General features: G+C 44.3%; 1 protein-coding gene and 1 long non-coding RNA gene across 3 annotated transcripts in view; one reads left to right on the forward strand and one right to left on the reverse strand.

Annotated features, from left to right (window-relative positions):
* The window catches only part of LOC141583723 (uncharacterized), a 257,104-nt gene extending 241,805 nt beyond the window's left edge, over positions 1 to 15,299 (reverse strand). Inside the window, exon 1 of the long non-coding RNA XR_012516574.1 lies at positions 14,277 to 15,299. This is a non-coding gene — a long non-coding RNA (uncharacterized LOC141583723). The remainder of the gene's footprint in view (positions 1 to 14,276) is intronic.
* A 119-nt stretch (positions 15,300 to 15,418) lies between these two features.
* UHRF2 (ubiquitin like with PHD and ring finger domains 2) overlaps positions 15,419 to 19,168 on the forward strand; it is a 93,074-nt gene continuing 89,324 nt past the window's right edge. Inside the window, exon 1 of one of the 2 annotated variants that reach the window (XM_010338771.3) lies at positions 15,419 to 15,911. In XM_010338771.3, the coding sequence (XP_010337073.1) occupies positions 15,759 to 15,911 (153 nt within the window). In that variant the 5' untranslated portion in view covers positions 15,419 to 15,758. The remainder of the gene's footprint in view (positions 15,912 to 19,168) is intronic. The other variant, XM_003928173.4, reaches the window with a different exon arrangement.

Consider the following 19,168-nt stretch of genomic DNA (forward strand, 5'->3'; position numbering starts at 1 on the left):
AAGAGATCGAGACCATCCTGGTCAACATGGTGAAACCCCGTCTCTACTAAAAATACAAAACATTAGCTGGGCATGGTGGCGCGTGCCTGTAATCCCAGCTACTCAGGAGGCTGAGGCAGGAGAATTGCCTGAACCCAGGAGGCAGAGGTTGCGTGAGCCAAGATTGCGCCATTGCACTGCAGCCTGGGTAACAATAGCGAAACTCCATCTCAAAAAAAAAAAAAAAATTTGCTTTCTAAAGCTAGATAAGATTAAATCTTTTCCTTGACAACCCAATAATTCAAATTAATAAAAGTATGCAGTGAGAAAACAAATATTTGGTGTACACAAAACTCGAAGACAAAGAGTGTGCTGAGATAAACTGTTTTGAAACAATTTGTCTTTCAAACTTGGCTTGACTTGGCTTTCCTGCTTTATAAACAAACACAGTATAGAGGCAAGAGAAGAGGCCTGTGGTTGTCCACTCTGTCTGCAGATTTGAAGCGTTTCTTGTGTGCTGGCAAGTTTTGGTGTGTGCTTCCTCTCAGAGAATTGTTCCTCTTTTACAAAGTCCAAACCCGTCATTAGAGTTTGAAAAATGATATTATAACTTAAAGTTATAGAAGGCATTCTTAATTTTCAACATTCAAGTCAGAAAAAAATTGGATCATAGTATTCTTTCTCACAGTAACAGTTTTCTATTCAGTTGTTTTTTTGTTATTTGGCAGTGATCTTATTTCTATTTTAGATAAATCAACAGAATTTTCTAAGCTCAATATTCAACATGTGGCTACAATGCATTCAGTTTTTAGCCATCTGAAGATCTATCTGGCGAAATAATTTTTAAATTCCTAAATTTGTTCCAGGAGTTTTTCTAATAGTAATTCATCCTTTATTTAAGGTATTTTGCTCTTTATAATTGGGAGTAAGCTGTAATCTTAAAAAGAAGGTGGTTAAGGCCAGGTACCATGGCTCACGCCTGTAATCCCAGCACTTTGAAAGGCCAAGGTGGGTGGATCACCAGAGGTGGAGAGAGCAGTCTAACTAACATGGAGAAATCTCGTCTCCACTAAAAATACAAAATTCGCCAGGTGTGATGGTGTATGCATGAATCCCAGCTATTCAGGACGCTGAGGCAGGAGAATCGCTTGGACTCAGGAGGCAGAGGTTGCAGTGAGCCAAGATCGTGCCACTGCACTCCAGCCTGGGCATACAGTGAGACTCTGTCTCAAAAAAAAAAAAAAAAAAGAAAAGAAAAGAAAAAAAGAAAAGAAAAGGAAGGCAGTTAATGAGAGAATTGCAAGTTCACAATTGTCTCATTGGTCTTTCTAGCTGCCTACTTCATGGACAAAAATTAGATCCTTGTTTGTGGACAGGAAATAAAGGAGAAAAATAGGGAAGTTCAGAAGACTCTTCAAGACCGAAAAAAGTCTTTAAGAATGAAGCCAGGCTGTCCTGAAATGGAGTCAGATATCAGTTGTGGATTGAATCGTGCCCCCCAAACCCAAATTCATTATGTTGAAGTCCTAACACTCAATATGATTGTATTTGGAGAGAGGGTCTTTAATGACGTAACAAGGTTAAGTGAGGACATAGGGGTATGGCCCTAATCCAATTTGACTGGTGTTGCTATGAGAAGAGAGAAAGATACCGAGGATGCACATGCACAGAGAAAAGGCTGTGTGAGGACACAGAAAGCAAGCAGCCATCTGAAAGCCAAGAAGAGAGGCCTTAGGAGACAACCAATCTGCTGACACCCTGATCTTGGACTTTCAGCCTCCAAAACTATGAGAAAATAAATTTCTGCTGTTTAAGCTACCCAGTTTGTGGTATTTTGTTGTGGCATCCCTAGCAAGCCAATACAACATCTGAAGCATTTAAATCACCAATATTTTAAAGCCACAGATAAATGCCTGCCAATGCATGGTGGCTCACGCCTGTAATCCCAGCACTTTGGAAGGCTGAGACAGGTGGATCACCTGAGGTCAGGAGTTTAAGACCAGTCTGGGCAACATGGCAAAACCCCATCTCTACTAAAACTATAAACATTTAGCCGGGTGTGGTGGCCCATGCCTATAGTCCCAGCTACTCAAGAGGCTGAGGCAGGAAGATTGCTTAAACCCAGGAGGTAGAGGCTGCAGTGAGCTGAGATTGTGCCACTGCACTCTAGCCTAGGTGACAGAGTGAGACTCCATCTCAAAAAAGAAAGGAAGAAAGGAAGGAAGGAAGGAAGGAAGGGAGAGAGGGAGGGAGGGAGGGAAGGAAGAGAAAAAACTTACAAGTGATACAATAGAAAGTAATTAATTGAAGTGTATAATAAACTGGTTCTATACACAATAGAAAGTAGAATGACCATGGGTCTGGATGCTTTAATGACAACACCATGGTTGAGTTGACTGCTCCAGAACTGAGCCCTCTTCAGAGGTATCATTGTAGTCACTATGTACTAAAACTGATCCAGAAAAGATACAAGGAAATCAGAGGAATTATATTTCCTTCATGCACTGCTGTTATATCTAGTATTGGCCTGACTAGACTTTCTTCTTCGATGGAGACAGTCAGAGGTCTCTATTCTACGCCTACTTACTTTCCAAAACTATAGGACAGTCAGGTGTGGTGGCTCATGCCTATAATACCAGCACTTTGGGAGGCCAAGGTGGACGATTGCTTGAGCCCAGGAGTTCAAGATTGGCTTGGGCAACATAGCAAGACCTCATCTCTCCTAAAAATTTTAAAATTAGGTGGACGTGGTGGTGCACACTTGTAGTCACAGCTTCTCAGGAGGCTGAGATGGGAGAATGGCTTGAGCCTGCCTGGGCAGTCAAGGCTGCAGTGAGCTGTGTTTGCATCACTGCACACCAGCCTGGGCAACACTGCAAGACCCTGTCTCAAAAAAAAAAACAAAACAATGAAAAAAAAAACTACGAGACATACAAAAATTGTTTATCCATATTTTTGTAGTTGTGTGAGAATCGTTTATCTGAAGTTATTGAACACAAAATCTGACAATGGCATACTCACTGCCTCAATTACATTCACTGTCTTTGTTTTTTGACCCTTTGATAATTAAAATTCATTTAAGCATATTTGCTGATTTTGTATAAAGTTATTGATGATATGTGCCAATTTCAACCACATTCATTTCCTAACCCATGACTTTTCTTCCACTGCTCTATGAATTTCAGAATAACTGAAATCCTCAAGGAATATGTGTTAGGTATAATTCTCTGTTGTTAAAAAAGTTGTATCTTGGCCGTGCGCGGTGGCTCAAGCCTGTAATCCCAGCACTTTGGGAGGCCGAGGCAGGTGGATCACAAGGTCAAGAGATCGAGACCATCCTGGTCAATATGGTGAAACCCCATCTCTACTAAAAACACAAAACAATAGCTGGGCATGGTGGCGCGTGCCTGTAATCCCAGCTACTCAGGAGGCTTAGGCAGGAGAATTGCCTGAACCCAGGAGGCGGAGGCTGCGGTGAGCCGAGAGCGCCATTGCACTCCAGCCTGGGTAACAAGAGTGAAACTCCGCCTCCAAAAACAAACAAACAAATAAAAAACAAGAAAAAAGTTATATCTTGCTTCAGTTTATCCTCCCAAATCTCAGTCTCAGAAAGCTAAATAAAAATACATTCTGGCTCTTTATTTTGGCTTTTAAAAATTACACACATCAGATATTTTCAATACACACACACACACACACACACACACACACACACACTCCAGTAGGTCTCATTCTTTTTTATCTTCTCTTTCACACGTCCCTTTAGACTCTTCATTAAAGAACTTAAACCACATCGGTCAAGCACACTCTTCCCTACTTTCCCTACCCCTGTCTCATCTCAAGGGGTTCATCTCTATCCATTCCTGCATTTGTCAATGCTGCAGTCTGTGGTCACATAGCTCCTAACCACCTCTTTGCAATGGAGTTCAGTTTATTTCACTTCTGAGGGAACTTGTAAATTTTAGAATCACCACCTTCCCGCTCTGAACTATGTGTTTCCAGTTATAATGGTTTTTAGGAGAGAGGTGAAGCAGGTCAGGCAGCTCTGCTGTTTACAGCCTGTCTCTGAATTATCTGCCCACTGCACCCATAACACCACTAACATGAGGCTGAAGAATGTCTAACAGTTTTCTGAAGAATTAAGAAAAAGCTAGAGTGAATTACAGTGTAAGAAAAGCATAGAATTGGCCAGGCGCAGTGGCTCATGCCTGCAATCCAGCACTTTGGGAGGCCGAGGTGGGTGGATCACCTGAGGTCAGAAGTTTGAGACCAGCATGACCAACCTGGTGAAACACCATCTTGAAAGAAAGAAAAGAACAGAAAAGAGAAAAGGAAGGAAGGAAGGAAGGAGAGAAAAAGAAAGAAAGGAAGGAAAGAAAGAAAGAGAAAGAAAAGAAAAAAGAAAGAAAGGAAGGAAAGAAAGAAAGAGAAAGAAAAGAAAAAAGAAAAAGAAAGAAAGAAAGACAGAAAGAAAGAGGGAAAGAATAGAACTAGGTGTGATGGCATGTGCCTAAAATTCCAGCTACTGGGGGAGCTGAGGCTGGAGGCTGAAGTTAATTCCTGGCTTGCGCCCAGGAGTTCAAGAGTAGCCTGGGCAACATAGCAAAACTCTGCCTTGGGGGAAAATAAAGGCCCAACTGAGAAAAAAAATTAAAGTACAGAACTGGTGCTACGGGTCCAAAGAAAAAGAAATTAGCCTTTCATATGGGTATCCTAGGGTGAGCACCACAGTTCCTAGACTTGCTCCCACCTTGTTTCAAAGTTCACTCTGCACAAAGAGCTTCTTTACCCTTCTCAGTGAGATTATACACCTTGCCACTTTAGGAATGCCCTAACACAGGAGTGATGTATTTGTCCTAGACTCTGTGCCCTGTGTCCCACCACACCCTAAGGCAATTCATCTGAAGCTAAACATTTCCCTAAATTTTCATTGTGTCTAGAATAACAGTACACAGAAGCTTCAGCAGAATTGTTCGATTTTGGGAGACTCAAAGTATGCACACTTTCACAAAATATTTGCTAGCTTAGCGTGAAGCTATGCCTCCTTACTCCTGTGCAAATTTAAACACATTTGCATGCATGCACATGCACACACATGCATCACACATGCACGCATAGCACACATGTTCACACATTCATACATACCAATGTGTGTGCATATACACAGCACACATATATGAATGTACAATATATACATGCCTACATGTTCATATATGCACAGTACCATACCTTTCAAAAATCAGAACAACTAATAAATCTCTCATCAACATCCTTAGCTACAGAACCTGTAGAAAATTGTGGATTATAAATTTAGCTATTCTTTTACCTTTGACCAAATCAAATACTCTTTTTTTTTTTTTTTTTTTTTGAGACAGAGTCTCGCTCTGTTCCCAGGCTGGAGTGCAGAGGCACCATCTCGACTTACTGCAACCTCAGCCTCCTGAGTAGCTGGGACTACAGGTGTGTGCCACCACTCCCGGGTAATTTTTGTATTTTTAGTAGACGGGGTTTCCCCATGTTGGCCAGGCTAGTCTCGAATTCCTGACCTCAAGTGATCCGCCTGCCTGGGCCTCCCAAAGTGCTGGGATTGTAAGCATGAGCCACTGCACCGGCCTCCACATCAAATTCTTATGCTGGGTATTCACCCTAATTAAACCTTGAAAATGAAATTGTTTTCTTTTTAATATCTCTATACAGGTCAATCTCGAGGCCAGGGATAGAATTTATGATTTCATTTATACCATCAATAGATAAAAATAAAAAGTCCAATTTTTCTAACAAGAACATCTGTATAATTAGGCCGGGCGCGGTGGCTCAAGTCTGTAATCCCAGCACTTTGGGAGGCCGAGGCGGGTGGATCACGAGGTCAAGAGATCGAGACCATCCTGGTCAACATGGTGAAACCCCGTCTCTACTAAAAACACAAAAAATTAGCTGGGCATGGTGGCACGTGCTTGTAATCTCAGCTACTCAGGAAGCTGAGGCAGGAGAACTGCCTGAACCCAGGAGGCGGAGGTTGCGGTGAGCCGAGATCACGCCATTGCACTCCAGCCTAGGTAACAAGAGCAAAACTCCGTCTCAAAAAAAAAAAAAAAAAGAACATCTGTATAATTATGTGATTATAGGCATGCATAAACATTTAATATACATATATTAAAGTGAACAAATCGTAGGTGTATAGTTCAATAAATGTTTACATATATAAACCACCCTGTGGTTACTACCCAGGTCATCATATAGAATATTATGATCACCTAGATTCCTTTGCACCTTTCCCAGTTAATACCACCAGTTTCTCCACTCCCCAAGTTTTTGACTTGTAACACTATGAATTAAGTTTGTATATTTGTGAACTTCATATAAAGTTAATCATACAGAATGTGCTTTTCAAGCCCGGCTTTTTTTAACTCAATGTAATGATTTAGAGATTAATCCATGTTGTAGTATGTATCAGTAATTCATTCTATTTTTATTGCTATGTAGTATTCCCCTATGTAAATATACTACAATTTTTTCACCCATTCTCCTATTTGTAGACATTTAAGTGGTTTTCAATTTGGGCCTATTACAACTAAATCTATTACAAACCTTCTTGTGCCTATTTTGTTGGATATATGCACTAATTTCTATTGTATGTATAGCTACAAGTAGAACTGTTCCTAGAACAAGTATGTAGAAACTATTCAGCAGGTTTCCAAGTTGGTTTAATCAACTCACACTCCACCAGCAATGTATGAAAGTCCAGATGCTCTATAATCTTACTAACACTCAATATTATCAGCCTTCTAATCGTTAGTACATTCTAATGGGACATGCAGTTCCTTGATAGTGATATGTAGGATCTTTTCATAGGCATGGAGGCCTTTTATATGTCCTCTTTTTTTTTTGAGATGGAGTTTCGCTCTTGTTACCCAGGCTGGAGTGCAATGGCACGATCTCGGCTCACCGCAACCTCTGCCTCCTGGGTTCAGGCAATTCTCCTGCCTCAGCCTCCTGAGTAGCTGGGATTATAGGCACGTGCCACCATGCCCAGCTAATTTTTTGTATTTTTAGTAGAGACGGGGTTTCACCATGTTGACCAGGATGGTCTCGATCTCTTGACCTCGTGATCCACCCGCCTCGGCCTCCCAAAGTGCTGGGATTACAGGCTTGAGCCACCGCGCCCGGCCTATATGTCCTCTTATGTGAAGGGCGTGTGCTGATTTTTTTTCTCTGCCCCTCTCCCACTGAGACTATTTTTAATTAAGTTGTTGTTCACCCATATTATTAAAATTGTACTTATTTGTGATATGTTTTAAGAAACTAAATACAGTCATCCTTGGGTTTACAGGGTATCGGTTCCAGGACTCCTGTGTATACCAAAATCTGCACGTGCTCAAATCCCACTGTAGGCCCTGTGCATATTTGAAGTCAGTCCTCCATATAAGTGGATTTTGAGTCCCTCCAATACTGTATTTTTTTATCTGTGTCACATTGAAAAATAAATCTGCATATAAGTGAACCAATGCAGTTCAAACTTGTGTTATGCAAGGATCCACTAAATTGTGATTTTTAAAAGCTATTTTTATGAATTGCTATTCGTAACAATTACTATGAATGTTAAATAATCAAAACGATAATCCCTAATGTCTTTCACTATTATATAGTCTGAGGAGTCACTCAAGAAAGGATTTAATTTTCCCTTAGCTAGACTTATTAAAAAATGATACATGGCCGGGCGCGGTGGCTCAAGCCTGTAATCCCAGCACTTTGGGAGGCCGAGGCGGGTGGATCACGAGGTCAAGAGATCGAGACCATCCTGGTCAACATAGTGAAACCCTGCCTCTACTAAAAATACAAAAAAAACCTAGCTGGGCGTGGTGGCGCCTGCCTGTAATCCCAGCTACTTAGGAGGCTGTGGCAGGAGAATTGCCTGAACCCAGGAGGCGGAGGTTACGGTGAGCTGAGATTGCGCCATTGCACTCCAGCCTGGGTAACAAGAGCGAAACTCCATCTAAAAAAATAAATAAATAAATAAAAATAAAAAATGATACTGAGTCACAAAGGTTGAGGTAGATTAAAGTTTATCAGCATCAACTGGTCGTCAGCATCAGCCAAAAAGAAAATTCAGCCTGAACCAGTGAATGTGTGAAACATACTTAAAACAATAATCTGTGGTAGAATGAGGGATTGAAAGATTACGAAAAATAGAGGACAAGATTATTACCAAAGCTATAAAAGGTTATTAATGGGTAATATATTATAATTAAGATTAGGAAGAGATAGTATTTTAGATTAATTATAAAGATGACCAGGCCGGGCACAGTGGCTCACACCTGTAATCCCAGCACTTTGGAAGGCTGAGGCGAGTGGATCATCTGAGGTCAGGAGTTCAAGACCAGCCTGACCAATATGGTGAAACACCATCTCTACTAAAAAAAAAAAAAAAAAAAAAAAAAAGATGACCATAATTATTCCTCTCGCAATATACACACTCCTTTGCAATGAGACTTTGCAGCTCCTCCTATCAAGAGGAGGAGTCAATTTTCCCTCTCCTTAAATCTAGGCTGGCCTTGTGACTTGCTTTAGCCAATAAAATCTGTTGAGGTGATCCTGTGCCAATTCCAATCTTGGACCTCGACACCTTGTAGGCTTCCACTGGCTCTCTTAGAACCCTATCCAGTTGCTATGTGAATAAGTCTAGGCTAGACCCACATAGTGCACTGACAGATTATCTCAGGTAAGATATACCCTGCCAGAAGATCCTGAGATATGCATGTAGACGAGTTTGAGAGGTTATAAATTGTATGGCAATTTACAAAGGAAAGCATTTGAGGCTGGGTTTGGTGGCTCACGCAAGTAATCCCAGCACTTTGGGAGGCTGAGGCAGGTGAATCACTTGAGATCAGGAGTTTGAGACCAGCCTGGCCAAGTCAACGAAACCCTGCCTCCACTAAAAATACAAAAATACCTGGGAGTGGTGGCATACAGCTGTAGTCCCAGCTACTCAGGAGGCTGAGACAGGAGAATCACTTGAACCTGGGAGGCAGAGGCTCCAGTGAGCTGCGACTGTGCCACTGCACTCCAGCCTGGGTGAAATAATGAGACTCCATCTCAAAAAAAGAAGAAAAAAAAATCACTTGAGGTCAGGAATTTGAGAAAGCATTTGAGTAACAACAAGAGCAAGAAAAATTCTGCTCACCTTTTTATAAATGCATTTTTGTCAAAGCCTGAAATCCTTGCCTGCCTGCCAAACAGTTTAGCTTTACTAACAACATCATTTTATTGTATTATAATAGGATTTGTTTGGATAATTGTTTAGATAATTTGTTGTATTTTGTACATATTACCTTATACCAGTTAGTAGAAAATAGAAAGAGTGAAAGTACTCTTATAATGACAATGCAATTGGGAGCAAGATGGACTCATTAAATTTGCCAAAAGCGGCCCGGCGCGGTGGCTCAAGCCTGTAATCCCAGCACTTTGGGAGGCCGAGGCAGGTGGATCACAAGGTCAAGAGATCGAGACCATCCTGGTCAACATGGTGAAACCCCATCTCTACTAAAAATACAAAATATTAGCTGGGCATGGTGGCGCATGCCTGTAATCCCAGCTACTCAGGAGGCTGAGGCAGGAGAATTGCCTGAACCCAGGAGGTGGAGGTTGTAGTGAGCGGAGATCGCGCCACTGCACTCTAGCCTGGGTAACAAGAGTGAAACTCCGTGTCAAAAAAAAAAAAAAAGAAAACATAACATGCTAAAACTCCAGGCTGGAGTGCATGGCGTGATCTCAGCTCACTTCAACCTCCACCTCCTGGGTTCAAGCCACTCTCCTGTCTCAGCCTCCCAAGTAGCTGAGACTACGGGCGTGCACCACCACACCCAGCTAATTTTTGTATTTTTGGTGGAGACAGGGTTTCACCATGTTGGCCAGGCTGGTCTCCAACTCCTGTCCTCAGATGATCCTCCCACTTTGACTTCCCAAAAGTGCTGAGATTACAGGTGTGAACTACCACACCCAGCCTAGAGTGAACTTTCCTATCATGCAGGCTCAGGTAAACTGAGGCCGTCTGATTAGTGGCTGTGTTGCTATTAAAATCCTGGCTTATTTATTTACTTATTTGAAATCTAGCCCCTTTCAAAATTAAGTTTTCTTATGTGGCACTTAGCATTTAGCACAGGTGACTCCTTGCTGGTTTGGTCTGGTCTGCTGGGGGTTAGTACAGGATCAGTCTAATAAATTTTGTTGTTCTGTTTTGTTTTTGAGATGAAGTCTCACTCTGTTGCCCTGGCTGGAGTGCAATAACATGATCTCAGCTCACTGCAACCTCTGCCTCCTGGGTTCAAGGGACTCTCCTGCCTCAGCCTCCAGAGTATCTGGGATTAGAGGCACATGCCACCATGCCTGGCTAATTTTTGCATTTTTAGTAAAGACAGGGTTTCATCATGTTGGCCAGGCCACTGGAACTCCTGACCTCAAGTGGTCCTCCCACCTCAGCCTCCCAAAATGCTGGAATTACAGGTGTGAACCCGGTGCCAGACCCTCATAAATTTTGTTAAACACTCTTGTCAGTGGAAGAAATAACTAATTGATTCAAAGACCCCCAGAAAGTTTTGGCAAGCGGAAGGACAAATTGCAGAAGACAGGCAAATTGCAGAGGAAGGCATAAGATTGAAAACGGGGATACATAGGCCGGGCGCGGTGGCTCATGCCTGTAATCCCAGCACTTTGGAAGGCCGAGGCGGGTGGATCAAGAGGTCAAAAGATCGAGACCATCCTGGTCAACATGGTGAAACCCCATCTCTACTAAAAATACAAAACATTAGCCGGACATGGTGGCGCTTGCCTGTAATCCCAGCTACTCAGGAGGCTGAGGCAGGAGAATTGCCTGAACCCAGGAGGCAGAGGTTGCGGTGAGCCCAGATCGCCCCATTGCACTCCAGCGTGGGAAACAAGAGCGAAACTCCATCTCAAAAAAAAAAAAAAAGAAAAAAAAAAAAAGAAAATGGGGATACATTACATGTTTTTAGTGAGAATCCCAGGTCTCCACTCCTAACCTGAGCTATCAGGTTGTCCAAATAACCAGGACTCTTGGTCTCTAGGACTGCAAACAGGTAAAGAGTGGCCCTGGAGAAGACAAAGGAAGACATCCAACATAAAAGGGCAGATGAAAAGGTATTAATCATAGCTTCAGAGGACAGCTTGTAATTCATTTTTTTTGTTTTGCTTTGTTTTGTTTTTGAGACGGAGTTTCGCTCTTGTTACCCAGGCTGGAGTGCAATGGCACGATCTCGGCTCACTGCAACCTCCGCCTCCTGGGTTCAGGCAATTCTCCTGCCTCAGCCTCCTGAGTAGCTGGGATTACAGGCACGTGCCACCATGCCCAGCTAATTTTTTGTATTTTTAGTAGAGACGGGGTTTTACCTTGTTGACCAGGATGGTCTCGATCTCTCGACCTCATGATCCACCCGCCTCGGCCTCCCAAAGTGCTGGGATTACAGGCTTGAGCCACCGCGCCCGGCCTCATTTTTTAAAAAATAAATTACTGCCTTTGGGACAGTAGTTGAGAAACAAGACATTCTGAAGCATAAGATTCGGGAATTTGTTCTACAATCAACCTTTTTCTGTTTAGCCTCTTGACTTGAACAAATATTGGATCATGACTGATGGTATAAACTTCAGTATTTGCTTTTCATCCATGTAAATAATTTCTCTTTATTTTTCCTTGTTCATAGCCAAATCGTTTTAGCTACACACTTGGTAGTAAGGCGTGATGTGCCGAAACTGTCTTGGCCAGGTACGGTGGCTCATTCCTGTAATCCCAACACTTTGGGAGGCTGAGCTGGCTGGATCCTTGGAGGCCAGGAGTTTGAGACCAGCCTGGCCAACATGGTGAAACCCCCATCTCTACTAAAAATACAAAAATTAGCCAGGCGTGGTGTTGTATGCCTGTAATCACAGTTACTTGGGAAGGCTGAGGCACAAGAATCACTTCAACCTGGGAGGAAGAGGTTGCAATGAGCCAAGATTGAACCACTGCACTCCAGCCTGGGAAAGAATGAGAATCCATTGCAAAAAGTAAAAACAAAAAACAAAAAAAAACTGTCTAATATTGTGGTTTTTGTCAGAGAACTGGCTTTTTTCACAACTGGGCAGATGCCTAAGCACACAACAGTATTGTATGCAAAGAGAGAAAACAGTACACAGCACTATATGGAGAAGCACAGGGAGGGTGTATTTTGTTATATATAGAATCATTACTTGTAATTTTTTGTATATACCTAAGTTGCCTATTGCACACATAAATTTATGTTTCCAGACCTAATTCATTTCGTCTGCGGGACAAATATATAATTTTTGAGTCTTAAATGGATTTATACGCAAATCCTATGTAATCTCAGTAGGTGCCTAATTTTGACAGTAGTCTTCCCCCAACCGCTACCCCATCAGAGTTCTCCATTAAAGCCCCAACACATTAAGAAAGATAAATCTCATGAGTGTGTACAGGAGGTCTTAACAAGTCCCTTTTTAAGAACGTTCCTATTTCTCTTTAATACTTCAAACTTCTATTTCCAGTTGTCAGTTAGACATCTCCAGCTAGACAGATGCTGTATTTTTGATGCATTTCAAATGCAACACAACTCGTTTGGAACTCATTGCATTTTCCCAACTTGCCTCCTCTTCAAGTTCAGAGCATCACCATCTGCCCAAGCCATCAACTTAAATCTCCTAAACTAGAAACTTGGGACCTATTCTTAACGTTCCATTTTCCTCATCATTCATATCCACAATCCTACAAGTTTTATAGGCTTAATTTTCTGGAATACATCTTCACCTCTCCTACTTACCACTACTAATTTCAATAAAACTCACACAATTGCTTCTTCCCTAAACTTTCTGACAGTAAGTTCTTGTCATCTTACTCTCCTTTACTCTAAGGCATCTGTCCAGATTCCTTTTGCTATTATTCCAAATCCATATTAATAGAACCATCTACTCCTTAAAAATGTTAGTTTTTCCCTGGGGCCCACGAAAATCATCTGCTTTGAATGTTAATTTCCACACACTACCCTACTCTATTTAGTCAATCATTCTCTACTTTTTGTCTTTGTTTAAGCAGTCTTTCCTCTCTGAGCATACTCCATTTATCTAAATCTCCATAACAACGGCACTAAAATAATTTATTGTGTACTACTAAGGGACAGTATGCAAAGCACTTTACATTCATTAGGTATTTCAAGCACCATTTTACACTGAGGAAATTGAGGAAGTAATTTGTACAAGATCACATTTTAAGCAAGCAGTAAAATGGGATTACAATTCCGGTCTATCTCAATCCACGAACTGAACATTTAAATGCTGCCTGCTACTACCATGTATCACATAACTCGTGTCAAGTTGTACAGCTACCTTTAAGCTTCCAGATCATTCTCGTTCCCGTCTCTCAACTCTAATCATGGTTTGTGCCAACATCAGTGTTTAATACTAAATTATTCTTTAATGTTTTATTTTTGTTAAATCTTATCGCAACTACATTGTATTTTTTGTGTGCGTGAGAAGGAACTAAAAAAAAAAAAACTTAACGTAACTCCACAAGGCCAGAGCATAATTTTATAATAGTAAATAGTTTTGCCTTATTGGGGTAGGTAGTAAGCGTGCTTTAGGCAAATTTAGTTGGTGCAAAAGTAATTGAGGTTTTTACCGTTGAAAGTAATGACAAACCGCAATTACTTTTGCACCAACCTAAATGTCTCATTTACATAAGTAGTAATTACTCACTATTTGCTTCAATTAAAATAGGAGCAGGCAAGTGAATTATATTTAGAGGTTCTAGGTGACTGAAATATTCACAGGGGCAGAAACCCAAAACACATATGTGCAGTTCATTTTTTCTGTCTCTCCCGTGTTGGGCCAACTTTTCTTTTTTTTTTTTTTGGGTAGGGGGACGGAGTCTCACTCTATCGCCCAGACTGGAGTGCAGTGGCGTGATATCTGCTCACTGCAGCCTCCGCCTCCCAGGTTCAAGCGATTCTCCTGCCTGAGCCTCCAAAGTAGCTGGAACTACAGGCACCCGCCATCATGCCCGGCGATAGTTTTCTTGTATTTTTAGTAGAGACCGGGTTTCATCATGTTGGCCAGGCTGGTCTGGATCTCCCGACCTCAAGTGATGCAGCCGCCTTGGCCTCTCAAAGCTGGGATTACAGGCCTTAGCCACTGCGCCCGGCCTTTCTCTTCTTTTGAATGATATATTACTGGCCTTGTCTGTGCTCGTAATTATTTTAGCTGTTCGTTAGTTTATTACAAAAATGATACTCTACCTTTGTGGGAATAATTAGCACCAGTCTGAATATTCAAGTCACCGATTTTGGCAAATGCGAAGTCCAAGTTGTCTTGCTTTGTTTCCTTTTCCATGCTCTCTCTCTTCCGGACAACAAATATTTCCTTTTAAAATAAGCCCACTCACCCCCACGCCCTTGACTCAGCTGCAGCGGGGAAGGATTAAGTGTGGGCGGCGAAGGCCTGTTAGGTAGCGCCGCCTTAGACCCGCTTCTGAGGATTTAATCCTAGTAGGGTCTTTGGAGTTCTTCGCAGGCGTGTAGCTCTGCGTTATTTATTTATTTTTATGAGTAGGCAGATGATATTAGGGATTTATTACAGCTAAAGACATCACTCTTCATTATTTAAAACTGTTTTCTGCACACCCGCAATCCCTTACGTCAAAGGCCCCCCCTAACGCGGAAGGTCTCCGAACGGCAATGTCCGGAGCTACAGAGTGGCCCTTCCGGCAGCTGCCCCGGCGCCTCCTAGGCCGGAGGGCCGGCTAGGAGCGCGGCGGGCCGGAGAGGGCGATCCCAGAGGGACCCACGCGGCCTGCGGATGGGCCTGGGGCCGCCGCCTCTGCCAGGCGACGGAAAACCTCGGAAGCGGGTTTCCGGGAAAAAGCAGCATTGCGGCCAGGCGGGAAACGTGCTCGCGAAGCAGCGCAGGCGGGCCCCCAGGGCCTTTCCGGGGCGACCGGACCCGCCAGCCCGCGTGGCGGGAGCTTTCCAGTTGAGCGCGGTGGAGCGTGCACATTTCCTTCTGTTCTTTCTCAGAAGTTTAGGCCGCACCCGCCCGCGCCCCCTTTCCAGGATCATACACATGCCCGTCTGGGTTTCTTATTTTTGGTGTGTGTTTGAGGCAAAGAACCATATCCGCTAGGCCCGAGGAGTCACCCGCCCCCTAAGCCCTGAAACCAGGCCTCAAAACTGCAACCGCTGTAGGCAGCCGCGCAACCATCCGAAACCCAAAGGCTAGAAGGCGCGCTCTGGGGCCAGGTGCAATCAGCCCGGCAAGTAACGGCTTTTGGTAGCCCCGCCCCTCCGACCCGCCCTCTTCGCGCCAGCCTTTTTTCGTTCCCTTGGGTCTGTAACCGTCTCCCGGTCCGCTTCCTCTTTAAGGCGGAGCCCGGCATGGATCTCGCGAGATCCGGCTTGGCGCCGTGACCTCCATGTGGGAGCTCCAGCTCTGTAAGTAAACACTCTGCGCGGCGCAGACATGGCCTCTTTCTGTTTTTGAGGCGGTGGCTGCGGCAGCTTCTCAGAGTGGTTCCGGTCGTCTCTCCTTAGCTCGGCTAGTTGGGCGTGCGGGTGAGAGTCTCCGCCGCTTCTCGGGCCCGGTGTCCGGTCGGTCCAGTGCGCGCGCTCGCCCGCCTGCCGCGGAGGGCCCGAGCCGCAGGGGAAGCGGCGCGGGCCGGGCGGGGCGCGCTGCCCCGAGCGCAGGGGGAGACAAAGGGGATCGGCTCGTCTCCTGGCGCCAAGATGTGGATCCAGGTTCGCACCATCGATGGCTCCAAGACGTGCACCATTGAGGATGTGTCTCGCAAAGCCACGATTGAGGAGCTGCGTGAACGGGTGTGGGCGCTGTTCGACGTACGGCCCGAGTGCCAGCGCCTCTTCTACCGGGGCAAGCAGGTGAGATGCGCCCGCCGCGCCCCTCGGGAAGCCGTGGACCGGAGCAGCTGGTCTTCGCTGGGCCGGCAGGTCCGAGGGTTCGGTGCGCCGCTCGCGCGGGGCTCACCTGGCTGCGTTGCGGCTGAGCAGCCCCCGCGAGGCGCAGGGTGCGGGGCCCAGCTCTGCTGGGTGTCTGGGAGTGGGTCTCTGCCAGCCCCAACTGCAAGTGCGCTCCGCGGGGTCGAAGGTGAGGGCGTCCAGAGCGCAAATCTCTTTGCGGTTTGTTTTTGGTAGGACAGCGACCACAGGCACAGGGCGCCCGGGTCCCTCGCTTCCCGCGCTCGGCGGGGCCTGGGAGGGCAGCGGGTTCTGGCGGCCATGCCACCGCGCGGGAGACTGGGAGAGCTGGCCCCTCCGGCTGCTAGCGGTGCTGACCCTGCTGAGCGTTCGCCTCGCTTCCGTGGCTCTTCCGCGTCTTCGGCTCTCAAATAGGGAAAACTCAGGAATTGAGCTCTCAAGAGAGTCCTAGCTCTGCTTCCTGACTGTGGAAGGATTCGCGCACACTGAAAGGGTTTTCAGAACTTCTCGTCCCTCTCCCTCTCCTCCTCTCCTAGGTTTGGAATGTCTCGAGGGAGGTTAGCGACCTGGGCTTGAAGAAGCGGTCGGTGTAAACGGGGACCGGGTTCTCGATTGCCCAACATAGGCCAGAGTTTTTAATTCCCAGAGTGAAGAGGAGTACAAGACTGTTTTGCTCTTAAAACTTCTCGCCTTCTAATTCTCATCTCTTTCACGCTTTTAGTACAGCATTGCAGCATAGCCAGCGGTGCATACCTGAAGACTCTTTTTGGCCATCTCTGGTGTTTTCGCGGTATGGCCATGATCTGGCCGGTCTGATTTTTTTTCACCCCTATTCCACAGGTCTCTCATAGTCTATACCTAGACATTCAGACCCATCATATTTTTCTTTGTCTTCATATTTTTAATGCACAAAAAAGTTGGCATTCTGAGTTGATAGACCACAGTTGAGATCAATTCCTGTGGCTTGAAATAAATGTAGCTCTTTGATTCGGTAGAGATAGCCTACAATTGCAAACTACTTAAAAGGAATATTTTCCTTCCCTTCACAGGCTTAGTCTTCAAAGACTGTCCAGGAATTTCACAGTAACAAATTATACTTGGGGAAAGAGAGCTTCTCCTCCCCCTTCTTTAAAATGTTACAGCACTTTGGATTGGTGTTTGCAGCCAGTTTTATACTGACTCCTTAGTGTTTGACTTGTAAAAACATATTTAGTTGTAAGCTTTGCTTTTGAAATAATTGTACACTACATAGGTTTGTTTTGCTGTGCCTCAAGTGGCTGATACCGTTTCCTTTTGATCATAAGTGAAAAGGCATATAATCAAGTCTTCTGTATTTTTTCTTTTAGCTAAGGACAAACAGTACCTGAATTCCTAGGACACTGGTGATTTCAGCATCAGATAGAAATGAAGGCTGTTCCTGGGCAATACCCCTAAAATTTTTGTTTATCAAATATTTTAAAATAATTATCTAACACGAGATTGGGTTAAATTCAAGGAAACATGATTAAACCAGGAAGCTCATTCCAGATTCCAGGGAAAACTGAGGATAACAACCTTACACTTCCTCCTCATAGTCGATAATTCACTACTTTGGTTTCTTCAGCTCAGTGATAAACCAGTAGGGATGAGAAATAGACCTTTCATGCCAGCCATTATTAACTTGGAGACAGAAAAGAAAGGTCATTTGTACCAACTGTGTTCACTTCCTTATGAGCTGACCAGTAACTATGGCAATGAGTGTTATCTTTATTGGTCTTTGGAGTGCCACAGATGAGGTAGCCTGCCTGTAGCAAGTAGCTACTAGATTGGTATCACAGACGGTCCCCATCCTGTAAAATACCGTGTTCTCATTGAAAAAAGGTGCCCCTTCTTCAGAATGCTTTACTGCCACATAGTGAAAAATGTCATAAATTGTAGACATGACATTTATTTTTGTTTGAGTAGTACCCCCCCATGCCCCATTCGTAAATTAGCCTGCTGCTTTTAATCTTTGGTATACATCAGAATCGCTTGTGGATATTTATTATAGATGGTCAGCTCACCCCAGAACTGCAAGTAGTTGAATTGACAGCTACTCAGGTGTTACCAGAATCTCCCACGAGATTCTGGTAACACCTGAGTAGCTGTCAATTCAACTACTTGCAGTTTAGAAAATGAATGTTGAAAGATAGTCTCCTACTAGTCTCTCACTATTCAAAGTATGTCCCTGGATTCTCGGGACCAGCAGTATTAGCTTAACCTAGAGTCCTGACACCAGACCTACTGAATTAGAATCTGTGTTTTAACAAGATTCCCAGGTGATCTGTATGTAAATGAAGTTGGAGAAGCGGTGTTAATCGACTTCACCTTTTTTCTTTTGATGGGGGCTGGGACGGAGTTTTGCTGTCTCCAGGCTGGAGTTCGGTGGCCCCATCTTAGCTCACTGCATCCTCCTTTTCCTCCCTGATGCAAGCAATTATTACCCTGCCTAAGCCTCCGGAGTAGCTGGGACTACAGGTGGGCACCACCATGCCCTGCTGAGTTTTTGTATTTTAGTAGAGATCGGGTTTTACTGTGTTGGGCAGGATGGTATCCCCTTACCTCATGATCTGCTCACCTCCACCTCTAAAAGTGCTGGGATTACAGGTGTGAGCCACCTTGCCCAGTCTTGACTCCACTTTTGAGAGTCAAAAGAGAGACCTCCCAATTCAGGGTTGTATGTAAGTTCTGGTTAGAATAGGGTAACATGCTGTGAACATTATTATCTGGGAAGTTGAGTTTGAGGTGCGCTGAGGATTGGGTCTTTTTAAGGAAGAGTTAGTATGTTGGTGGATCTCTAAATCTTTTGAGAATCCAGAGTTTTTCCTGTTTTAAAGGATTCACCCTCCTCTCCTGTCATTCTTTCACTCCTTACCACTATAGAGATGACCTTAAAATAGATTACAATGTGGTTCATGAACCATAGTTGGAAGAAGTTGGCCCTCCTCCTTGGTTTTCACACAATATAAAAGTATTTGCAGGGGCCAGGCGCGGTGGCTCAAGTCTGTAATCCCAGCACTTTGGGAGGCCGAGGCGGGTGGATCACGAGGTCGAGAGATCAAGACCATCCTGGTCAACATGGTGAAACCCCGTCTCAAAACATTAGCTGGGCATGGTGGCACGTGCCTGTAATCCCAGCTACTCAGGAGGCTGAGGCAGGAGAATTGCTTGAACCCAGGAGG

This window comes from Saimiri boliviensis, chromosome 2 (assembly GCF_048565385.1).
Source record: "Saimiri boliviensis isolate mSaiBol1 chromosome 2, mSaiBol1.pri, whole genome shotgun sequence".
Classification (NCBI taxonomy): Eukaryota; Metazoa; Chordata; class Mammalia; order Primates; family Cebidae; genus Saimiri; species Saimiri boliviensis.